This window comes from Coregonus lavaretus (genome assembly GCF_964263955.1).
Source record: "Coregonus lavaretus genome assembly, chromosome: 1".
Lineage (NCBI taxonomy): Eukaryota > Metazoa > Chordata > Actinopteri > Salmoniformes > Salmonidae > Coregonus > Coregonus lavaretus.
Genome location: NC_139988.1, coordinates 46,062,531 through 46,083,042, shown reverse-complemented (window position 1 = coordinate 46,083,042; position 20,512 = coordinate 46,062,531). Strand labels below are relative to the sequence as shown.

Sequence of the window (20,512 nt, the reverse complement as noted above, 5' to 3'; positions counted from 1 at the left end):
GTCTCCCAATCCCTGCCGCTGAAAAACATCCCCACAGCATGATGCTGCCAGGTTTCCTCCAGACGTGACGCTTGGCGTTCAGGCCAAATAGTTCAATCTTGGTTTCATCAGACCAAAGAATCTTGTTTCTCATGGTCTGAGAGTCTTTAGGTGTCTTTTGGCAAACTCCAAGTGGGCTGTCATGTGCCTTTTACTGAGGAGTGGCTTCCATCTGGCCACTCTACCATAAAGGACTGATTGATATGGGCCCCGTGTAGCTCAGTTGGTAGAGCATGGCGCTTGCAACGCCAGGGTTGTGGGTTCGATTCCCACGGGTAGCCAGTATGAAAAGAAGAAGAAGAAATGTATGCACTAACTGTAAGTCACTCTCGATAAGCGCGTCTGCTAAATGACTAAAATGTAAAATGTAAATATTGGTGGAGTGCTGCAGAGATGGTTGTCCTTCTGGAAGGTTCTCCCATCTCCACAGAGGAACTCTGGAGCGCTGTCAAAGTGACCATTGGGTTCTTGATTACCTCCCTGACCAATGCCCTTCTCCCCCGATTGCTCAGTTTGGCCGGGTGGCCAGCTCTAGGAAGAGTCTTGGTGGTTCCAAACTACTTCCATTTAAGAATGATGGAGGCCGCTGTGTTCTTGGGGATCTTCAATGCTGCAGACATTTTTTGGTACCCTTCCCCAGATCTGTGCCTCGATACAGTCTTGTCTCGGAGCTCTACGGACAATTCCTTCAAACTCATGGCTTGGTTTTTGCTCTGACATGCACTGTCAACTATGGGACCTTATATAGACAGGTGTGTGCCTTTCCAAATCATATCTAATCAATTGAATTTACCACAGGTGGACTCCAATCAAGTTGTAGAAACATCTCAAGGTTGATCAATGGAAACCGGATGCACCTGAGCTCAATTTCGAGTCTCATAGCAAAGGGTCTGAATACTTATGTAAATAAGGTATTTATGTTTTTTATTTGTAATACATTTGCTAACATTTCTAAAAACCTGTTTTCGCTTTGTCATTTTTGTGTATTGTGTGTAGATTGATGAGGATTTTTATTTATTTAATCCATTTTAGAATAAGGCTGTAAGGTAAATGTGGAAAAAGTCAAGGGGTCTGAACACTTTCCGAATGCACTGTATATAATATATATGTATAGATAATATATAAAGTATATATTTAATGTAAAAAAATTTAAACACACACATATATATATATATAGTACCAGTCAAAAGTTTGGACACACCTACTCATTCAAGTTTTTTTTTTTTTTTTACTATTTTCTACATTGTAGATTAATAATGAAAACATAAAAACTATGAAATTACACATATGGAATCATGTAGTAACCAAAAAAGTGTTAAACAAATTACATTTATTTTATATTCTTCAAAGTAGTGACCCTTTGCCTTGATGACAGCTTTGCACACTCTTGGCTTTCGCTCAACCAGCTTCACCTGGAATGCTTTTCCAAAAGTCTTGAAGGAGTTCCTACATATGCTGAGCACTTGTTGGCTGCTTTTCCTTCACTCTGCAGTCCAACTAATCCCAAACCATCTCAATTGGGTTGAATTCGGGTGATTGTGGAGGCCAGGTCATCTGATGCAGCACTCCATCACTCTCCTTCTTGGTCAAATAGCCCTTACACAGCCTGGAGGTGTGTTGGGTCATTGTCCTGTTGAAAAATAAATTATTGTCCCACTAAGCGCAAACCAGATGGGACGGCGTATCGCTGCAGAATCCTGTGGTAGCTATGCTGGTTAAGTGTGCCTTGAATTCTAAATAAATCATCCCCACACCATCACACCACCTCCTCCATGCTTCACAGTGGGAACCACACATGCGGAGATCATGCGTCTCACAAAGACAAATTTGGAATCCAGACCAAAGGACAGATTTCCACTGGTCTAATGTCCATTGCTCGTGTTTCTTGGCCCAAGCAAGTCTCTTCTTATTATTGGTGTCCTTTAGTAGTGGTTTCTTTGCAGCAATTTGACCATGAAGGCCTGATTAATGCAGTCTCCTCTGAACAGTTGATGTTGAGATGTGTTTGTTACTTGAACTGTGAAGCATTTATTTGGGCTGCAAATTCTGAGGCTGGTAACTCTAATGAACTTATCCTCTGCAGCAGAGTTAACTCTGGGTCTTCCTTTCCTGTGGTGGTCCTCATGAGAGCCAGTTTCATCATAGCGCTTGATGGATTTTGCAACAGCAGTTGAAGAAACTCGTAGTTCTTGACATTTTCCGTATTGACTGACCTTCATGTCTTAAAGTAATGATGGACTGTCATTTCTCTTTGCTTATTTGAGCTGTTCTTGCCATAATATGGACTAGGTCTTTTACCAAATATGGCTATCTTCTGTATACCTTATCACAACACAACTGATTGGCTCAAATGCATTAAGAAGGAAAGAAATTCCATAAATTAACTTTTAACAAGGCACACCTGTTAATTGAAACACATTCCAGGTGAGTACCTCATTAAGCTGGTTGAGAGAATGCCAAGAATGTGCAAAGCTGTCATCAAGGCAAAGGGTGGCTACTTTGAAGAATCTCACATTTACAATATATTTGTTTAACACTTTCTTGGTCACTACATGATTCCATATGTGCTATTTCATAGTTTTGATGTCTTCACTATTATTCTACAATGTAGAAAATAGTAAAAATAAAGAAAAACCCTTGAATGAGTAGGTGTGTCCACATTTTTGACTGGTAGTGTATATATCCACTACCGTTCAACATTTCGGGCTCACTTAGAAATGTCCTCGTTTTCGAAAGAAAAGCAAATTTTTTGTCCATTAAAATAACATCAAGTTGATCAGAATACAGTGTAGACATTGTTAATGTTGTAAATGGCTATTGTAGCTGGAAACGGCTGATTTTTAATGGAATATCTACATAGGCGTACGTAGGCCCATTATCAGCAACCATCTGGCCTGTGTTCCAATGGCACGTTGTGTTTGCTAATCCAAGTTTATCATTTTAAAAGGCTAATTGATCATTAGAAAACCCTTTTGCAATTATGTTAGCACAGCTGAAAACTGTTGTGCTGATTAAAGACGCAATAAAACTGGCCTTCTTGAGACTTCTTGAGCATCAGCAATTGTGGGTTTGATTACAGGCTCAAAATGGCCAGAAACAAAGAACCTTCTTCTGAAACTCTTCAGTCTATTCTTGTTCTGAGAAATGAAGGCTATTCTATGCGAGATATTGCCAAGAAACTGAAGATCTCGTACAACGCTGTGTACTACTCCCTTCACAGTACAGCGCAAACTGGCTCTAACCAGAATAGAAAGAGGAGTGGGAGGCCCCGGTGCACAACTGAGCAAGAGGACAAATACATTAGAGTGTCTAGTTTGAGAAACAGGCGCCTCACAGGTCCTCAACTGGCAGCTTCATTAAATAGTTCCTGCAAAACACCAGTCTCAACGTCAACAGTGAAGAGGCGATTCCGGGATGCTGACCTTATAGGCAGAGTTGCAAAGAAAAAGCCATATCTCAGACTGCCCATCTTAATATTTTATTTTTATTGCCCAGTCTGAGATATGGCTTTTTTTTTGCAACTCTGCCTAGAAGGTCAGCATCCAGGAGTCGCCTCTTCACTCCAAGTATCGATTTGCAAAAAACACAACAAAAAATACCTTTTAATTTATTAATTAATTTTTTGCTACTGTACTAAATGAAGGCACCGATACCTAACGCTAGTCAGCTGTAACTGCGCCAACACTTTGGTATTTTTCATCCTATAGCTTGTTCTTTTTAAATAGTGAGCAAACATGTTTTCAATACTTTTATTTCCCTGACTGATCAAAACAAGTTTTCTCATGCTCTCTCGTCTCTCTGCAGCAGACATACTATATATTGGGCAATATGTTTGGAAAATCAAATCGCAATAAAATCACAGTATCGAATAGCAATACTTATAGAATCATGAAAATCGTGGGAATCGCAATACATATCTTATCGGCACCTAAGTATCATGATAATATTGTGTCGTGAGGTCCCTGGCAATTCCCAGCCCTACTTCCAAACACAACATCCTAATAAGTGTATCTTCATTGTCCCCTTCGATTTGGGGGGGGAGGGGGAACAATGCAAATATTCCGGGTAGTCATTTGATTAGCTGTTCAGGAGTCTTATGGCTTGGGGGTAGAATCTGTTAAGAAGCCTTTTGGACCTAGACTTTTTTTATTTATTTATTTTATTTTATTTTTTAGGGGGTAGATCAGCTTTAATATTGCAGATATATTGTAACTTCCATCAATGTAATTGTCTGCATCACTTCCAATCCCCCATATGTTTTTTTTTTCCCGCTCGCATATATATATATACATATATATACACACATACATACACATACAGTGGGGGAAAAAAAGTATTTAGTCAGCCACCAATTGTGCAAGTTCTCCCACTTAAAAAGATGAGAGAGGCCTGTAATTTTCATCATAGGTACACGTCAACTATGACAGACAAATTGAGATGTATTTTCTCCAGAAAATCACATTGTAGGATTTTTAATGAATTTATTTGCAAATTATGGTGGAAAATAAGTATTTGGTCACCTACAAACAAGCAAGATTTCTGGCTCTCACAGACCTGTAACAACTTCTTTAAGAGGCTCCTCTGTCCTCCACTCGTTACCTGTATTAATGGCACCTGTTTGAACTTGTTATCAGTATAAAAGACACCTGTCCACAACCTCAAACAGTCACACTCCAAACTCCACTATGGCCAAGACCAAAGAGCTGTCAAAGGACACCAGAAAGAAAATTGTAGACCTGCACCAGGCTGGGAAGACTGAATCTGCAATAGGTAAGCAGCTTGGTTTGAAGAAATCAACTGTAGGAGCAATTATTAGGAAATGGAAGACATACAAGACCACTGATAATCTCCCTCGATCTGGGGCTCCACGCAAGATCTCACCCCGTGGGGTCAAAATGATCACAAGAACGGTGAGCAAAAATCCCAGAACCACACGGGGGGACCTAGTGAATGACCTGCAGAGAGCTGGGACAAAAGTAACAAAGCCTACCATCAGTAACACACTATGCCGCCAGACGTGTCCCCCTGCTTAAGCCAGTACATGTCCAGGCCCGTCTGAAGTTTGCTAGAGTGCATTTGCATGATCCAGAAGAGGATTGGTAGAATGTCATATGGTCAGATGAAACCAAAATATAACTTTTTGGTAAAAACTCAACTCGTCGTGTTTGGAGGACAAAGAATGCTGAGTTGCATCCAAAGAACACCATACCTACTGTGAAGCATGGGGGTGGAAACATCATGCTTTGGGGCTGTTTTTCTGCAAAGGGACCAGGACGACTGATCCGTGTAAAGGAAAGAATGAATGGGGCCATGTATCGTGAGATTTTGAGTGAAAACCTCCTTCCGTCAGCAAGGGCATTGAAGATGAAACATGGCTGGGTCTTTCAGCATGACAATGATCCCAAACACACCGCCCGGGCAACGAAGGAGTGGCTTTGTAAGAAGCATTTCAAGGTCCTGGAGTGGCCTAGCCAGTCTCCAGATCTCAACCCCATAGAAAATCTTTGGAGGGAGTTGAAAGTCCATGTTGCCCAGCGACAGCCCCAAAACATCACTGCTCTAGAGGAGATCTGCATGGAGGAATGGACCAAAATACCAGCAACAGTGTGTGAAAACCTTGTGAAGACTTACAGAAAACGTTTGACCTGTGTCATTGCCAACAAAGGGTATATAACAAAGTATTGAGAAACTTTTGTTATTGACCAAATACTTATTTTCCACCATAATTTGCTAATCAATTCATTAAAAATCCTACAATGTGATTTTCTGGATTTTTTTCCCTCATTTTGTCTGTCATAGTTGACGTGTACCTATGATGAAAATTACAGGCCTCTCTCATCTTTTTAAGTGGGAGAACTTGCACAATTGGTGGCTGACTAAATAAAAAATTTCCCCACTGTACATACATATGTGACTTGGCACGCCGGACCTAGACTTGACACGCCGGTACCGCTTGCCGTCCGGTAGCAGAGAGAACAGTCTATGACTAGGGTGGCTGGAGTCTTTGACCATTTTTAGGGCCTTCCTCTGACACCGCCTGGTATAGAGGTCCTGGATGGCAGGAAGCTTGGCCCCAGTGATGTACTGGGCCATACGCACTACCCTCTGTTGTGCCTTGCGGTTGGAGGCCGAGTAGTTGCCATACCAGGCAGTGATGCAACCAGTCAGGATGCTCTCGATGGAGCAGCTGTATAACTTTTTGAGGATCTGAGGACCCATGCCAAATCTTCTCAGTCTCCTGAGGGGGACTAGGCTTTGTCGTGCCCTCTTCACGACTGTCTTGGTGTGTTTGAACCATGATAGTTTGTTGGTGATGTGGACACCAAGGAACTTGAAGCTCTCAACCTGCTCCACTACAGCCCTGTCGATGAGAATGGGGGCGTGCTCGGTCCTTCTTTTCCTGTAGTCCACAATCACACTATAGATGTGTAGTCGATGTCTTTTGAGAGCACTTACTTAATATTCTGTGGGCCTTAGTGGAGGGATCTCAGTCTGTCAGCCAGTCAGTCAGTGAGGCGTGGTGTCGGTTGCTGTGTAAATAGGGCATCTTTCTCCATGTTGTGTGCCCAGGGTAAGAGGCATTAGCATTGGAGATGTGACACCCAACAGGCCCTGCTGTATGTTCAGGCTGCTTCATGCGCCATAGGTTTCCCCTCCAGTAGCCTGCTCCTGTACCTGTGGGCCTGATGTGACATCACAGCACCGCTCTGGTCTGTTCTGATCTGTTTAGGAAGTTAAATTGCAGTATGAACCTAACTGAATTTAGAGGGCTGTTGAATTGTTCTCTGGGTTTCAATGAGTAGTGGAGGGAGGGAGGTGGTGGTGTAAAAGGGTAAACATCGGCTGCTTTAGCGTCAAGCTGTTTCTCTGCCTCTTTCTCTATCTCTCTCTCGCTCCCTCTCTCTTTCACTCTCTCTTTCCTTCTTTCCCTTCCTTCCATCTCCCTCACTCTCAGAAACTGAAGTAATTTTCTGAGAAAACCTCTTATGTGCCCAGCTGTTGGTAAGAGGAAGCCCAGTTCTCTGAATAATCAGTCTGGTACACTGAGCAGTAGGGCCATGTTCTGTGTTTCCTCCTCCGCTTGTTAACACCCTGACCAGTGTCTCAAAATACCTTGGGATGTTAATAAAGGTGGTCCAATGCATACAACGCTGTTAGCAGTTGTCCAATAAGGATGAATATGTCTGATATCACGGTAGGGAGTCATCAGTGTGACAGGCCTATAATGGCTAATTTATAAAGGCCAATTGTAATTATTACCAGAGTTGCATTCATATGCAATATGGAATTGGGACTAGGGAGAGTGAAAAAGCATGAGCTTAATCACCCCACAAAGCATTGCCAGGACAGCCCTTCATTTTTTGCTTTGAAATTCTGAAGTCTCTATTCAGAACTGAGTCTCTATCAATTCCCAGGTGTGTAAGAGAGGTAAAACAGTCCCCTGTGCCATTTTCTGTTTCCCCCTGCCACCCCAGTTGCCATCTGTGGAGAAAAGTACAGTACATCCACATAAAACAATGGGAGTGGAAAGAGTTGTTGTGCTTCGACTGTAAAATAGTGTTACCTAACAATGGCATGCGATGTGTTTTGAGTTTAAGTGTTACCCCTTCACTGCTGCTGCCCATGGGGAGTACCAGTGGAGGGGCAGGAGGGGCTTTTGCCAGATTAGAATAATGTAGCGTAAAATATGCCCCAAATTGTATTATTCTAATTCTATGTTTAACTGCCCTCTTAAAGGGTAATTCCACCAGTTTTTAACCTCATAATCATTATCTCCAGCACCCTGCCAATGTTTACATACGTGAAAACTGCACATTTCTATGTTCTGTAGTTAAAAAGATAAGAAGAATGGTTTTGAAAGTGCTACTCGATGACATCATCGAGTTGCATTAAAAGTAAAACCACATTTTTTGAAAATATCTAATTTACATAAGGATTCACACCCCTGAGTCAATACTTTGTAGAAGCAACTTTGGCAGCGATTACAGGTGTGAGTCTTTCTGCGTAAGTCTCTAAGAGCTTTCCACACCTGAATTGTGCAACATTTTCCCATTATTATTTTCAAAATTCTTCAAGTTCTGTCAAATTGGTTGTTAATCATTGCTAGACAACCATTTTCACGTCTTGCCATAGATTTTCAAGTAGATTTAAGTAAAAACTGTAACTCGGCCACTCAGGAACATTCGCTGTCTTCTTGGTAAGCAACTCCAGTGTAGATTTGGCCTTGTGTTTTAGGTTATTGCCCTGCTTAAAGGTGAATTAATTTCCCAGTGTCTGGTGGAAAGCAGACCGAACCAGGTTTCCCTCTAGGATTTTGCCTGTGCTTAGCTCTATTCAATTATTTTTTTATCCTGAAAAAGACCTTTATCCTCAGTCCTTAACGATTACAAGCATACCCATAACATGATGCAGCTACAACTATGCTTGAAAATATGGAGAGTGGTACTTAGTAATGTGTTGTATTGGATTTGCCCCAAACATAACACTTTGTACTCAGGACAAAAATTGCATCGCCACATTTTTTGCAGTATTACTTTAGTGCCTTTTTGCAAACAGGATGCATTCTGTACAGGCTTCCTTCTTTTCACTCTGTCAATTAGGTCAGTAGTCCCGTGTAGCTCAGTTGGTAGAGCATGGCGTTTGCCATGCCAGGGTTGTGGGTTAGATTCCCACGGGGGACCAGTATGAAAAAATGTATGCACTCACTAACTGTAAGTCGCTCTGGATAAGAGCGTCTGCTAAATGACTAAAATGTAAATGTATTGTTGGGTGTTGTTGTTGATCCATCCTCAGTTTTCTCCTACCACAGCCATTAAACTCATGGTGAAATCCCTGAGCGGTTTCCTTCCTCTCCAGCAACTGAGTTAGGAAGGACTAGGGCTGTGGCAGTCATGAAATTTCATCAGCCGGTGATTGTCAAACAAATAACTGTCGGTCTCATGGTAATTGACCGTTAATTAACATAAACCCATTTAGCATCTCCTGGCTTCCACACATAGCCTACAAGCCATTAAAAAAAGTCAAATAAATCCATGTAATATAGCCTACACCTTCACAAAAAATCCATTATTTATTTTTGACAGGTCTTAAGAAACATGATAGTTTTGTGACTTGTTAAGCAAATCTTTACTCCTGAACTTATTTAGGTTTGAATACTTATTGACTCAAGACGTTTCAGCTTTTCATTTGTAATTCATTAATTCAATTCAGGCTGTAACACAACAAAATGTGGAAAAAGTCAAGGGGTGTGAATACTTTCTGAAGGCACTGTAAAAAAATAAGAATACGAATATAGACCTAAGTTTTCCGAATGGACAAGTTAAAATAAATCACACAAGAATCACAATATCAAACAATTACTTTGATCAGAATTGGATCAGAGAGGCCAACATTGGAATAATATTCAAAAAATGTTTTATGTACATACAGTAAATAGAAAAACCTACATGTCAAGGTGATATGCATATTGGCTACAGCCTCATGTCCAAACCGATGCTTACATGAGGGAGGCACCAGAAAATGTAGCCAAACTTTAATGAGACTTTTAATTACATAAATATAGACTAAATGCCAGTCATGTTTGACAAATATAATGAAGGACAATTAACATTAACATCTAAAGGCTAGATTCTGTCGATATACTCAAGGCACGGTTCGTTCAGATCAAATGGTCACAAGACCGGAGAGTGAAGGACAGTGCCTGTTGTGCACCACACATCACCCACCTTGAATCTGAGCGGCGGCAGTCAGCATTTTGAAACTATTTAACCATAAATGTAATTGTTTAAACCCTGGACGTTTTATGTCATTTTATGACGCATGTTTTACCTTGTTCAAAGTTGCCTAGCCTAGCCAAAATTCAAGCATAGAAATGTTAAGGGAATTCTTATATAAACACTTAATGTGTCATTAAACCAGCATTTCTTCTCATGTTCTATTGGTTTTCAAATCAACTTTATTTCATTGTGCAGCAGCCAAAGGCATAATCCTAGTCATGTTAGTAACCCATGCTAGTTGATGCATCTTTAGATCTCCCCTCTCTTCATTTCTAACCAATATTATCTCTGTCACATGAAACCGCTTGTACGTGCTGTGCACTTTTGAGAAAGGAGTTTCTCCGCTAATTACATTTTGGAACAATCACACGTAGCCTACAGCCATGTGGGCATTGTTGATCTTATAATATGAAGAAAAACTTAATCAACATTTTAAGCTAAACGGTCAGATCTGTTTCATCAACCTCATTGCTTAAAAAAATATATATATTTGCAGTGGTTGTATGAATCTTGGATCGGTCATCCCAGAACTGTCCCAGAGTCTGTTTTTCCCAGGGATGACGGTACGCTCTTAATATCGAGCCCTGTAGGGAATTATTTTATAAAGACATAAAAAGTATTTGGTTGTATTTGTAATTTTGCAAAATGTTATAGGCTACCAACGGTGGCTAACCATCCTCTATGAGGGGCCTTAAAAGGGCAGTTTTGTATTTTGAGACAGGCTTGAATATGCAAAGAAGCCAATTGTGTAGCCTACATTTGTGTCTCATTCTCTATGGTAAAAAAAAGATAGTAATGCATTTTATTTTGTAAAGTGGTTCCTTGCATCATACAATGATGTAAAAATTGTGTTACAGACAATTTTTTATTTTGGGACAAGTGACTTAAGCTTTTGGACAAGTAAAAAATCTGTCCTACTTGTCCAAAGGACAACTGATAAAAAAGTTAATGTAAAGCCCTGCAGGGGGAGGATACTTTCCTGCTCCCCGCATCACTGCAAATCTCATAGTGTTTGAAAATCACTGTCTCTAAATACTTTAGATGGTAACATCAAATTGCACTTTTTAACTTCATTTGTTTAACAAAAAAAACACAGAAATTTGCTGTTTTCACATATGTAGACACTGGTATGGTGCTGCGCATGTACTAACGTGGATTGGATTGAATCCCAGCCCAAGTAGGCTATGTGTTGTAGCTCTCAACAGACATTAGTGATCTTATAAATCTGTCAGTCTATCAGAGACGGTGCATGACTATCTGTCAAATACTCATCTCACGCTATGGTAGTTGTCTGCTGCAGAGACAGAGACCATTATACGATTGTTTAATGTTTGTGTGTGTGTGAATTAATGAATTAATCACAGCTTTAGATTATGCTGTCAGGCCTCAAATAGCATAATTAAGCTCCTTAATTATGTTTATAAAAAAAAATATATGTTGAATATATATTGTTTGATAATGATAGTATGGATGGGAAAGGGATGACTGATTTGATGTGCAGAAGTGTGTGTGTGTGTGTTGTTAACACCAAAACTCGAGACCCCATCCAGGACCAGAGCGAGTCCGGATCCAGAATTCTAAATAATGTCATGGGTCTGGGTCGGATCTGATATGATTGTCACAGGTCTCGGGTATGTGTAATTCTAACTGACTTGTCCGGAAGGACCCGGTACAAATCCAGACGCATTGCTGCAGTAGAGAGAGAGAGAGAGAGATTTTATAATTTATGCTGCTGCTCTTTCTTTTCACGAGATGGCGCATGTAGCTTGTTGTTGGCCAATCATAAGTCATCAAAGCGGCAATAGGCTACATTCATAGAGCCTCCATGTGTGGCAAAAGTTAGGATATATCTAATCAATGGAAGATGGAATTAAAATGACGGAATTAAAAGTTAAAGGAGAAGGATAGGCTACAACGACCAAGAGCCAACAGGTAGGCTGCTACTTTATATTCTGAATGGAGTTGTGGTTTCCCACTGGGCACACACTGGTTGAATCAACATTGTTTCCATTTCAATGACATTTCAATGAAATGTAAATGAAATTACGTTGAACCAACATGGAATAGATGTTGAATTGACGTCTGTGCTCAGTGGGTTGGAACTGTGTAGGACGAGAAAGCGCATGCAGCCTCAATAAGCCTAGCTAGCTAGCTTAACTAGCTTCTCCCGGTTTGATGCAGTCAAGACAGGTACTACGAAATCATATCGGATTATAAATAACATAGCTATGGCAGCTATCAGTCAACTATAGCACGTTGGCTTGGTTTGTTGCTGTCTCTTGTCTCTCCCTCCCTCCTCCCTGCTCCCCATGTCACTTGCTCACACTCACAGTAGCCTACACACACAGCACGGCCACTGCTAGAGCGTCACCTCTTTCTACGTCCTCTCCCTCGCACTTTTTCAGCTCTGGTTAATAAAGTAGCTTACCTTGTTTTTGCTGCTTCCCTCAATTGGATTGGTTTGGGTCTTGATCTGATCACGTCTATAAGGAACGGGTCTAGTTGTCCTCAGGTCCATTTGGAACGGGTCTTTATATATTAAAAAAATAAATGTATGCATATCAGGTCCGGGTGGGAAAGCCACAGGTCCATTTCGGAAGTCCTCTAGTAGGGGTTAGAAGTGGTATGAGCAGCAATTGATTGTGCCCCTTTCGCTTGAGCGAGAAATGTGATATGTGTGTGTGTGTGTGTGTGTGTGTGTGTGACAGTGTGTGTGACAGTGTGTGCGTGGGTGGTGTGTGTGTCTGTCACAGAGAATATGAGAATATTTTTTAGGGGGCATTACGGCCAAGGGGGATGCTGCTGGGAAATTCGAGGCCTAGTGACAATATTATCAAGTGCTTGTCAAATTGTGAATGAGAGACTGATGAAGTGTGTGCAGCTTGCACAAGAAACCAGAGCTCATGCCTTTCATGAGACTTTTTTCAAATCATAATTTGTGATGAGTGTGATGAAAGGAGTCAGGCGCAGGAGGGTAATCACCGAATACAGAGTTTATTTCTTCGTTACACAAAATACGCTGGAATAGCGACAAACGAAACAGGCACAGGGGAAACTATCTACCCTGGCAATACACTGTAACGGTATCTCCAACAATACATAGGCACAGGGGAAATATCTACCCTGGCAACAAAATGGTACAAGTAGCTCCACCGAGCTACACTACTCTCACATACAAACAATCACCCACAAGGACAAGGGGGCAGAGGGAACACTTATACACAAACTAATGAGGGGATTAGAACCAGGTGTGTGTGTGATTGACAAGACAAGACAAATGTGATGATAATTGGGGCGGCAGTGGTTAGTAAGCCGGTGACCACGAACGCCGAAGCCTGCCCGAACAAGGAGGGGAAGCAGCCTCGGCGGAAGTCGTGACATCATTAGAGTCCCATCATGCAGCCTTAGAATGTATTAAAAATCCAAACATAGGCCAACATTTGAATCACAACTAAAGATGCATAAATAACTCTAAATTAAGCATATAGGTGGACCAGTTTCTAGGTTAAGCGCTCAACACAGAATAGCTTCATGTGCGCACTTCCTTTGAAATCGCTTGGAGAAAATATCCATTCTATTTTATTAAGCTATGTTCAATTGTATTCTTCATACTATAAAATAATAAAAAATAATGCCACGGAATTCTAAGTAAATCTTGTCTGCTAAATTAACTAGTGTAGTCCACAGCCATATGTCATAGCCATATCAGGGCCTAACATAGTGACGACTCAGAGTATGCTATTCCGTTCTTCTGAAATAGACTACATTTTCTTCATATCATGTTTCTTTAAACCTCTCTAAAATAATGGATTTATTGTGATGGTGAAGGCTATATTAAATTGATTTATTAGACTTTTTTAAATGTAGATATTCCAAAGGTCTGCATCAGTGGCTTCTAGGCTATGCGTGGAAGTCAGGGGATGCTAAACGTCTTTATGTTAATTGCCCTTTAGACCCCAATATAATTCTAGTATGTTGCTGTAGATTACTGAGACATTTCAAGATAAAGCTCGTTTTCTCACACATTTCAAACAAACAGACATAACTCAAAAACAAAGAACAAATGACAATTACAATTTAACTTAGTTTTAAAGAGCACAACTGTCACGACTTCCGCCGAGGCTGCCTCCCCTCCTTGTTCGGGCAGGTTTCGGCGTTCGGCGTCACCGGCTTACTAGCTACTGCCGATCCATTTATCATCACTCCATTTGTCTTGTCTTCAATCACACACACCTGGTCCTTATTCCCTCATTAGTCATTGTATAAGTGTTCCCTCTGCTTCCTTGTCTGTGTGGGTGATTGTTTATTGTGGAGGTTAGTGAAGCTCGGTGGAGCTTGTGTATTTTGTTTCGACGGGAGTATTTTCCCGTGTGCCTTGTATTTTCCAGTGCGCCTGTTTTGTGCCCTGGAGTGTGTTTGACGCATTTCTGCGTAAACCTGTATTTTGCGGATTAAAGCCTGTTATTCTGTGGTTTACCCTCCTGCGCCTGACTCCTTCAACACCACATCATCACAACAACCTCCTCTTTAATATGACACTTCATTCATGTCAATAGGAATAACACTCATTTTGTCTTCCATTGTGTAAAGACACCCACTATCAAAAAACTATTAACACTCAACACAACAACAAAAAAACTAGAGTATTTAAACTGTAGTAAAATTGACTAAATTACTCTCTTAAAATGTACCAAGTTTAATATATTATACTTATAAATACTATACTGGTGCCACACTCTTGGCTCCCCTCTTCCTGCCACTGTAGCCATATCACAAAGTGAATGCACAAGCTGCATTTTGAATGCCTTCAGGGACCAGCGCCTGCGGTTTCTGGGAAGGGGCCTTTGCAGGGTCCCGCACACAATGTATGCCTTTATGATGGTAGTGTTGAGCATCCCCCAAAACACATATTTCCACCATTTTCTGCCTGTTCGTCCAACATTGTAATAGCTCCTCAGTTGGTCAACCCCGCCCATTTTCTTGTTGTAATCCATTACAAACTCTGGAACAGATATAAGTTCCTACCACTTTTAAAAACAACTCCAAAACCCCTGCCACTGTCACTTTATGCCCAGGCTGTGTGATACAAGGGTGAATGGTGGGACTTGGGGCAGACACACTCCATGGAAACGTAGTCTCCCCTCTCGGGTGTGCTCTCCCTCTTCCCCACCCTCTTCCTCCTCCTTTCCCTCTGCTTCCTCCTCTCCCTCTGCTTTGTCCTCCTCTTCCTTATTCTCTCCCTTCTCTTCCTCTTCCTCTCCATGTTCCTCTCCCTCCACTCTCCTCTCCACTCTCCTCTTCCTCTCTCCCTCCACTCTCCTCTCGCTCCACTCCTCCCTCCTTGCTCCACATCTCTGTCCCTCCAGTCATCTCTAACTCCTCTTCCTCCCTGCCTTTTGCTGCTGAGCCCTGACTCTCCATACCACTTCCCTCACTTTCACTGACCTAAATGAGCAGAGAAACAGATGGAGAGGAGAGGAGCAACAAATTGGATACAATTGTGGTCAGGAACATCATCTCTCTCTCCCTCACACTATTTCCCTCTTCCTTCCTCTTTCATTTTCTCAACCATACACATACTCTCTTCCTAATAAGGGGTTTCCATAATAAATTGTGTGATAAATTGACACACCTCCCATTCCACACTCTCTCTCTCTGTCTCTCTCAATCAACTCTTGCTTTCTTGCCTGACAGACTAACTACAGAGTTTGCCAATGTTAGCAGATTAGTTACGAAGCTCGGACAGTTTCCAAATGAATTGCATCGGTAGAAACTGGACAAAACAAGCAACTTGTTAGCTGGCTATGTAACAAATATCCAGCTCATCATATGAGGTTCACTGTGCGGGCATGTACTACCCTAACATGACAGCTAAGCTGTCAAATAATAGGAAAACGAGGCAATGTATAGCCTTTGAATATCTGCATCTAGCAAGCATGACAAACCATAACCTAAGCCCAACAGATAAAAACGAATTACTCTAACCATTTCGGTGGCTAGTTAGCTGGTTGTCTGTATGGCTAGCTAGTGAAAGTGAATTACATCGGTAGAAACAAGACAAAACAACCAACTAGTTAGCTGACTATATACAGCTAAACACTGCAACTATTTCCATGAGCTCCACCTGTCACGAATTCAGCCGAGGCTGCTCCTCCTCCTTGCTCGGGCAGGCTTCGGCGTTCGTCGTCACCGGAGTACTAGTTGCCACCGATCTATGTTTCTGTGTTCTACTTGTTTTGTCTATATTGCACACACCTGGTTCCAATTACGATAATTTGTTTCCCTATTTTACCCTCTGGTTCCCTCATGGTGTTGTGCGTGATCGTTCGTTGTTTTGTTGTCATTGATATGTGAGTCGGTATTTTCTTCCCTTTGTGGAAGACATGTTTATTTACTTGTGACAAGTAAAGTACGTTGTTGACTAAGTTCTGTGTCTTGCGCCTGACTCCGTCCTACCGCTACACACTGACGCATGACACCACCGCTGATGTGCTTGCCTGTACCAGCCAAGTTATCAAGACATTACTTTCTAATCTGAGAGCTATTCCCCAACTTTCACAGCATCAAACATCGACAACGCCAAACATATATCTGCTGTTTACTTATTTCACTCGACATCATCACTTTTCAAAGTGCAAGGACGTGTCCAAGTCTGTATCACCAACCAACATAGATACAGCCTATTTCACAGTAAAAAGTCATGTCCGCTTCGGCGCTGTCATTTTCAGTAATGAAGAAAATAAACAATGAAAAGTCAAATGACAGCATAACCTGTTTCCGGTTTCTGGTTGATGACAACAGCCACGTGAATACGACAACAGATTGTTAGCTACTTAATTTTGCTTTATTTAATTATTGTTAGAAAAACAAGGCCGTTCACGGCCGCTATAGTAATTTAAAGAAAGGCCGTCGACGGCCGCTTTGGGTTCTAAAGGGTTATTAATTAACAGTCAATTACCGTGAGACCTGCAGTTATTTGCTTGACAATCACCATCTGCCAAAATGTCATGACCGCCACAGCCCTACACCTGACCAACATGAAGTTCTAACGGGAAGTCCTATAGTCAGCAGAGAAGCTCCTGAGGCAGACTGTCACTAGGTCTGATGACATGGCTTCTCCACTCCTTCAATAAAGGTGTTAACCACACCTACCTCTCCTCATGGCAGTGTGTGTGCATGCGTGCATTCAAGTGAGAGAGAGATTGGAGTGGCAAATAGAGGAAAAACAGTGGCTGTTTATTCTCTAGGGTCTCATACAGTGTATGGTGCTTGGGCTATTTTTAGGCCTGAGATTTGAGCCCTGTTGTAGCTGTGAATAAAGATGCTGAGAAATAGGATATGACGTCAGCATATGCTCCACATCCTGTTTTCCCTGTCAATCACACTTCCTGTTGTAATGACAGGTGTGCTAACTGGGCTGCATTCACTATCAATGATAAGCTGTGTAGACATTTCAGAATAGCAATGGGGCTGAATTCAATATAGGGTTGCACAAACCAACAGCATAGTGACAAGGAAGATGTTTTTGTAATTGATGCTTGGACTATGTCTGTTATGTATTTGTTTTTATGTGTGAATGTGTTTCTGGTGTATGTAGAGCAACAATACTACTATGTACCATTTCGTACCAATTCTGATTAATTCTCTGTGGTAGTCTAAAGTACCAAAACCTGCTTTTTACCATACTACGTCTCAGTACCAGGGCAGGCAAACGGGAGCTAGACCAGGACTTTATATACTGTATTGAGTGTTCCCCAATACCCCTGCTGTGTTTCTGCTGAGAGAAGAGAAGAGGGAGAACATTGCTCTGTGGTGGGTGGATGCTCTGGGTAGGACTAGCCTAATTTGCCTCCAGAGAAAACACACACACAGCATAAGTGTGTGAGTGTGTTTGATCTTAGGGTTTTTAAATAGTAGTTTAAGCTCCTAACAGCACTGATTCCCTGATGTGCTCCAATCACTTACATTTACTCCGTCTCTAGGCTCCGTCTCTAGACTGCCCGCTGCGAGCGCTAGGAAACAACAAACAACTACTGGAAAGTGTGTTTGGAAGTGTGAGAGTGTGTATGTGTGTGTGCTGCCACTGTTGGGTATTTTTTATCTCTTTTGGTTGCTAGCAGGAAGGAAGTAGACCAATAAGGTGGTAAACCCACCACATATAGTTGGTAGGATACTAATTAAATGTTAACCTGGGGTGATGTTGGATTATGGGATGTTGGAGGAGGATCAGGGGAGGTCCATGGGACTGTGAGGCAAGGGCCAGTGCCAGCAATCATTTGTGTGTGTGTGTGTAAGCATTTGTATTTGTATTTATTATGGATCCCCATTAGCTGCTGGGGTCCAGGAAAAGTAAGGCAGTTCCAACATCTAGTGGAAAGCCTTCCCAGAAGACTAGAGGCTGTTATAGCACTAAAGGGGGGACCAACTCTAAATGAATGCCAATGATTATGGAATGAGATGTTCGACGATCAGGTGTCCACATACTTTTGGTCATGTAGTGTATCTACAACACCTCATCCAGTGTGTATGTGTGTGATAGTGATCATAGGTCCTTTACTGGGGACAGCTCCTAAACTAGGCCAACAGCTGCTTCCCTGGCTTCTCATTTACATTTCCACTTTGAAGCATTTGTTTATTTTTTTCTGCAGAGGGATTTTTTGCATATTAATTGCTTACGTGTGAAGCTAACCCACCCATACACACTTATATGAACAGATGCATGCACTCAAATATTTGTGTGCGCATGCACGCGGGCACACACACATGCCCCACGTTGGGAGATGCTTTGGGAGGCAGGTAGCCTAGCGGTAAGAACGTTGGACCAGTAACCTAAAAGTCGCTATCTCGAATCCCAAAGCTGTCAAGGTGAGAAATGTGGGGCCAAATGTGGCACCAAGGTGGGGCGGCAAGTAACCTAGCGGTTAGAGTGTTGGGCCAGTAACCAAAAATTCACTGGTTCGAATCTCTAAGCTGACAAGGTGAAAAAACGTCCAGTGTGCCCTTGAGCAAGGCACTTAATCCTAATTGCTCCAGGGTTGCCGTTGTTAATGGTTGACCCTGGCCGTGACCCCACTCTCTGAGGGTGTCTCAGGGGTAGTTAGGATATGCAAAAAAACACATTTCCAAATCACACGTGTATAATACACACTTGTAAGGTGTTGTAATTAAAATATTGAGTAAACGCAGACTCATGCACGCACACACACACTCCATGTGTATGACAGATGATGAATGACCGTGGTCACTAGTCAGCTCTTCTTTCTTCCTGCCTTTCCTTCTGAACACCTGTTCTGCCACATGCTCACTGAAGTTTTATCTGGTCCTGCATGAATAACCAAGATGGCTGAGGGGTCTGAATGGGACAAATGTACTGCCTAACATCGACAACACATCACATTTACATTTTAGTCATTTAGCAGATGGTCTTATCCAGAGCGACTTAGTGCATTCATTTTAAAATAGCTAGGTGGGACAACCACATATCACAGTCAGAGAGAGAGAGAGAGAGAGAGAGAGAGAGAGAGAGAGAGAGAGAGAGAGAGAGAGAGAGAGAGAGAGAGAGAGAGAGAGAGAGAGAGAGAGAGAGAGAGAGAGAGAGAGAGAGAGAGAGAGAGAGAGAGAGAGAGAGAGAGAGAGAGAGAGAGAGAGAGAGAGAGGTCTCTCTCTTACTCCCAGGCAGATACACAGTCAGACAGTGCTATGTTGACAAACACTAAAGCAGAGGATGATGGGTAACAGGAAGTGGCGCTCAGAGGCCATCCATGGTGTAACAGACAGGGAGAGAGATGAGAGTAACATCACTCATACATCCACTTCATTTATGCCCCAACCACACAGCTGAGCCTTTCACTGTGGGTCTTCACACCTTTGTGTATCAGAGGGCAATGTGTGTGTGTGTGTCTGTGTGTGTGTTCTTCTGACTCAGTCTATCAAACATAATTAAGAGGGCATTATAAGCTAATTAAACCAGCAGACCCTCTCAGTGTAAGTGATGCTGCTATATTACAACACACTTGAATTATGGGGTTGTTTTCCACCTAATGACTGTCATTACTACAAGGACTCACTGCTATGGCCACACACACACACACACACACACACACACACACACACACACACACACACACACTGTGCTCTGGATATACTGTGAGAATCAAGACTCCCCATTGTCTTGTACCGTAACAATTTACTCATTTAACTGACACACTATTACAACAATACTCTTTTCAATATTTTCTATTCTATTCTATTATTTGCTGGTATTATTGTCAGGATGTTGTGCTTGTCCTTGGTCATATAAATAATTGATCATATTTATTGATGTTGTTTGCAGCTCTCATATCTGCTGGCTGCTGCACCAACACCTGTAGGAGTGTGAAGCTTTGGGACAGGTAAGACATACATACACAGGTATGCACACACACAAGCACACACGCTCGCTCACAGGCATAGGCACGTTCACCTAAAGTAGGCTAGAAGTAACTTTCATCACTTTTATCACCAGACAGGGAACATACACCACAAATATTTTCAGAAAGAGATCGATGACAATGGACTCATTCATGTATCTTGAGTGTGTATGTGTAGTGGTATACTGTATGCTTGCGTGTGTCTCTGCATGTGTGTGTGTGTGTGTGTGTGTGTGTGTGTGTGTGTGTGTGTGTGTGTGTGTGTGTGTGTGTGTGTGTGTACGTGTG

At 42.0% G+C, this 20,512-nt stretch overlaps 1 protein-coding gene across 1 annotated transcript in view; it reads left to right on the top strand.

Annotated features, from left to right (window-relative positions):
* Positions 1-20,210, top strand: part of LOC311102429 (uncharacterized protein) — a gene marked incomplete at both ends in the record, with an annotated part of 32,170 nt that extends 11,960 nt beyond the window's left edge. Inside the window, one exon of the mRNA XM_084143782.1 lies at positions 20,149-20,210. Coding sequence (XP_083999908.1) covers positions 20,149-20,210 — 62 coding nt within the window. The remainder of the gene's footprint in view (positions 1-20,148) is intronic.
* Positions 20,211-20,512: the final 302 nt, after the last annotated feature.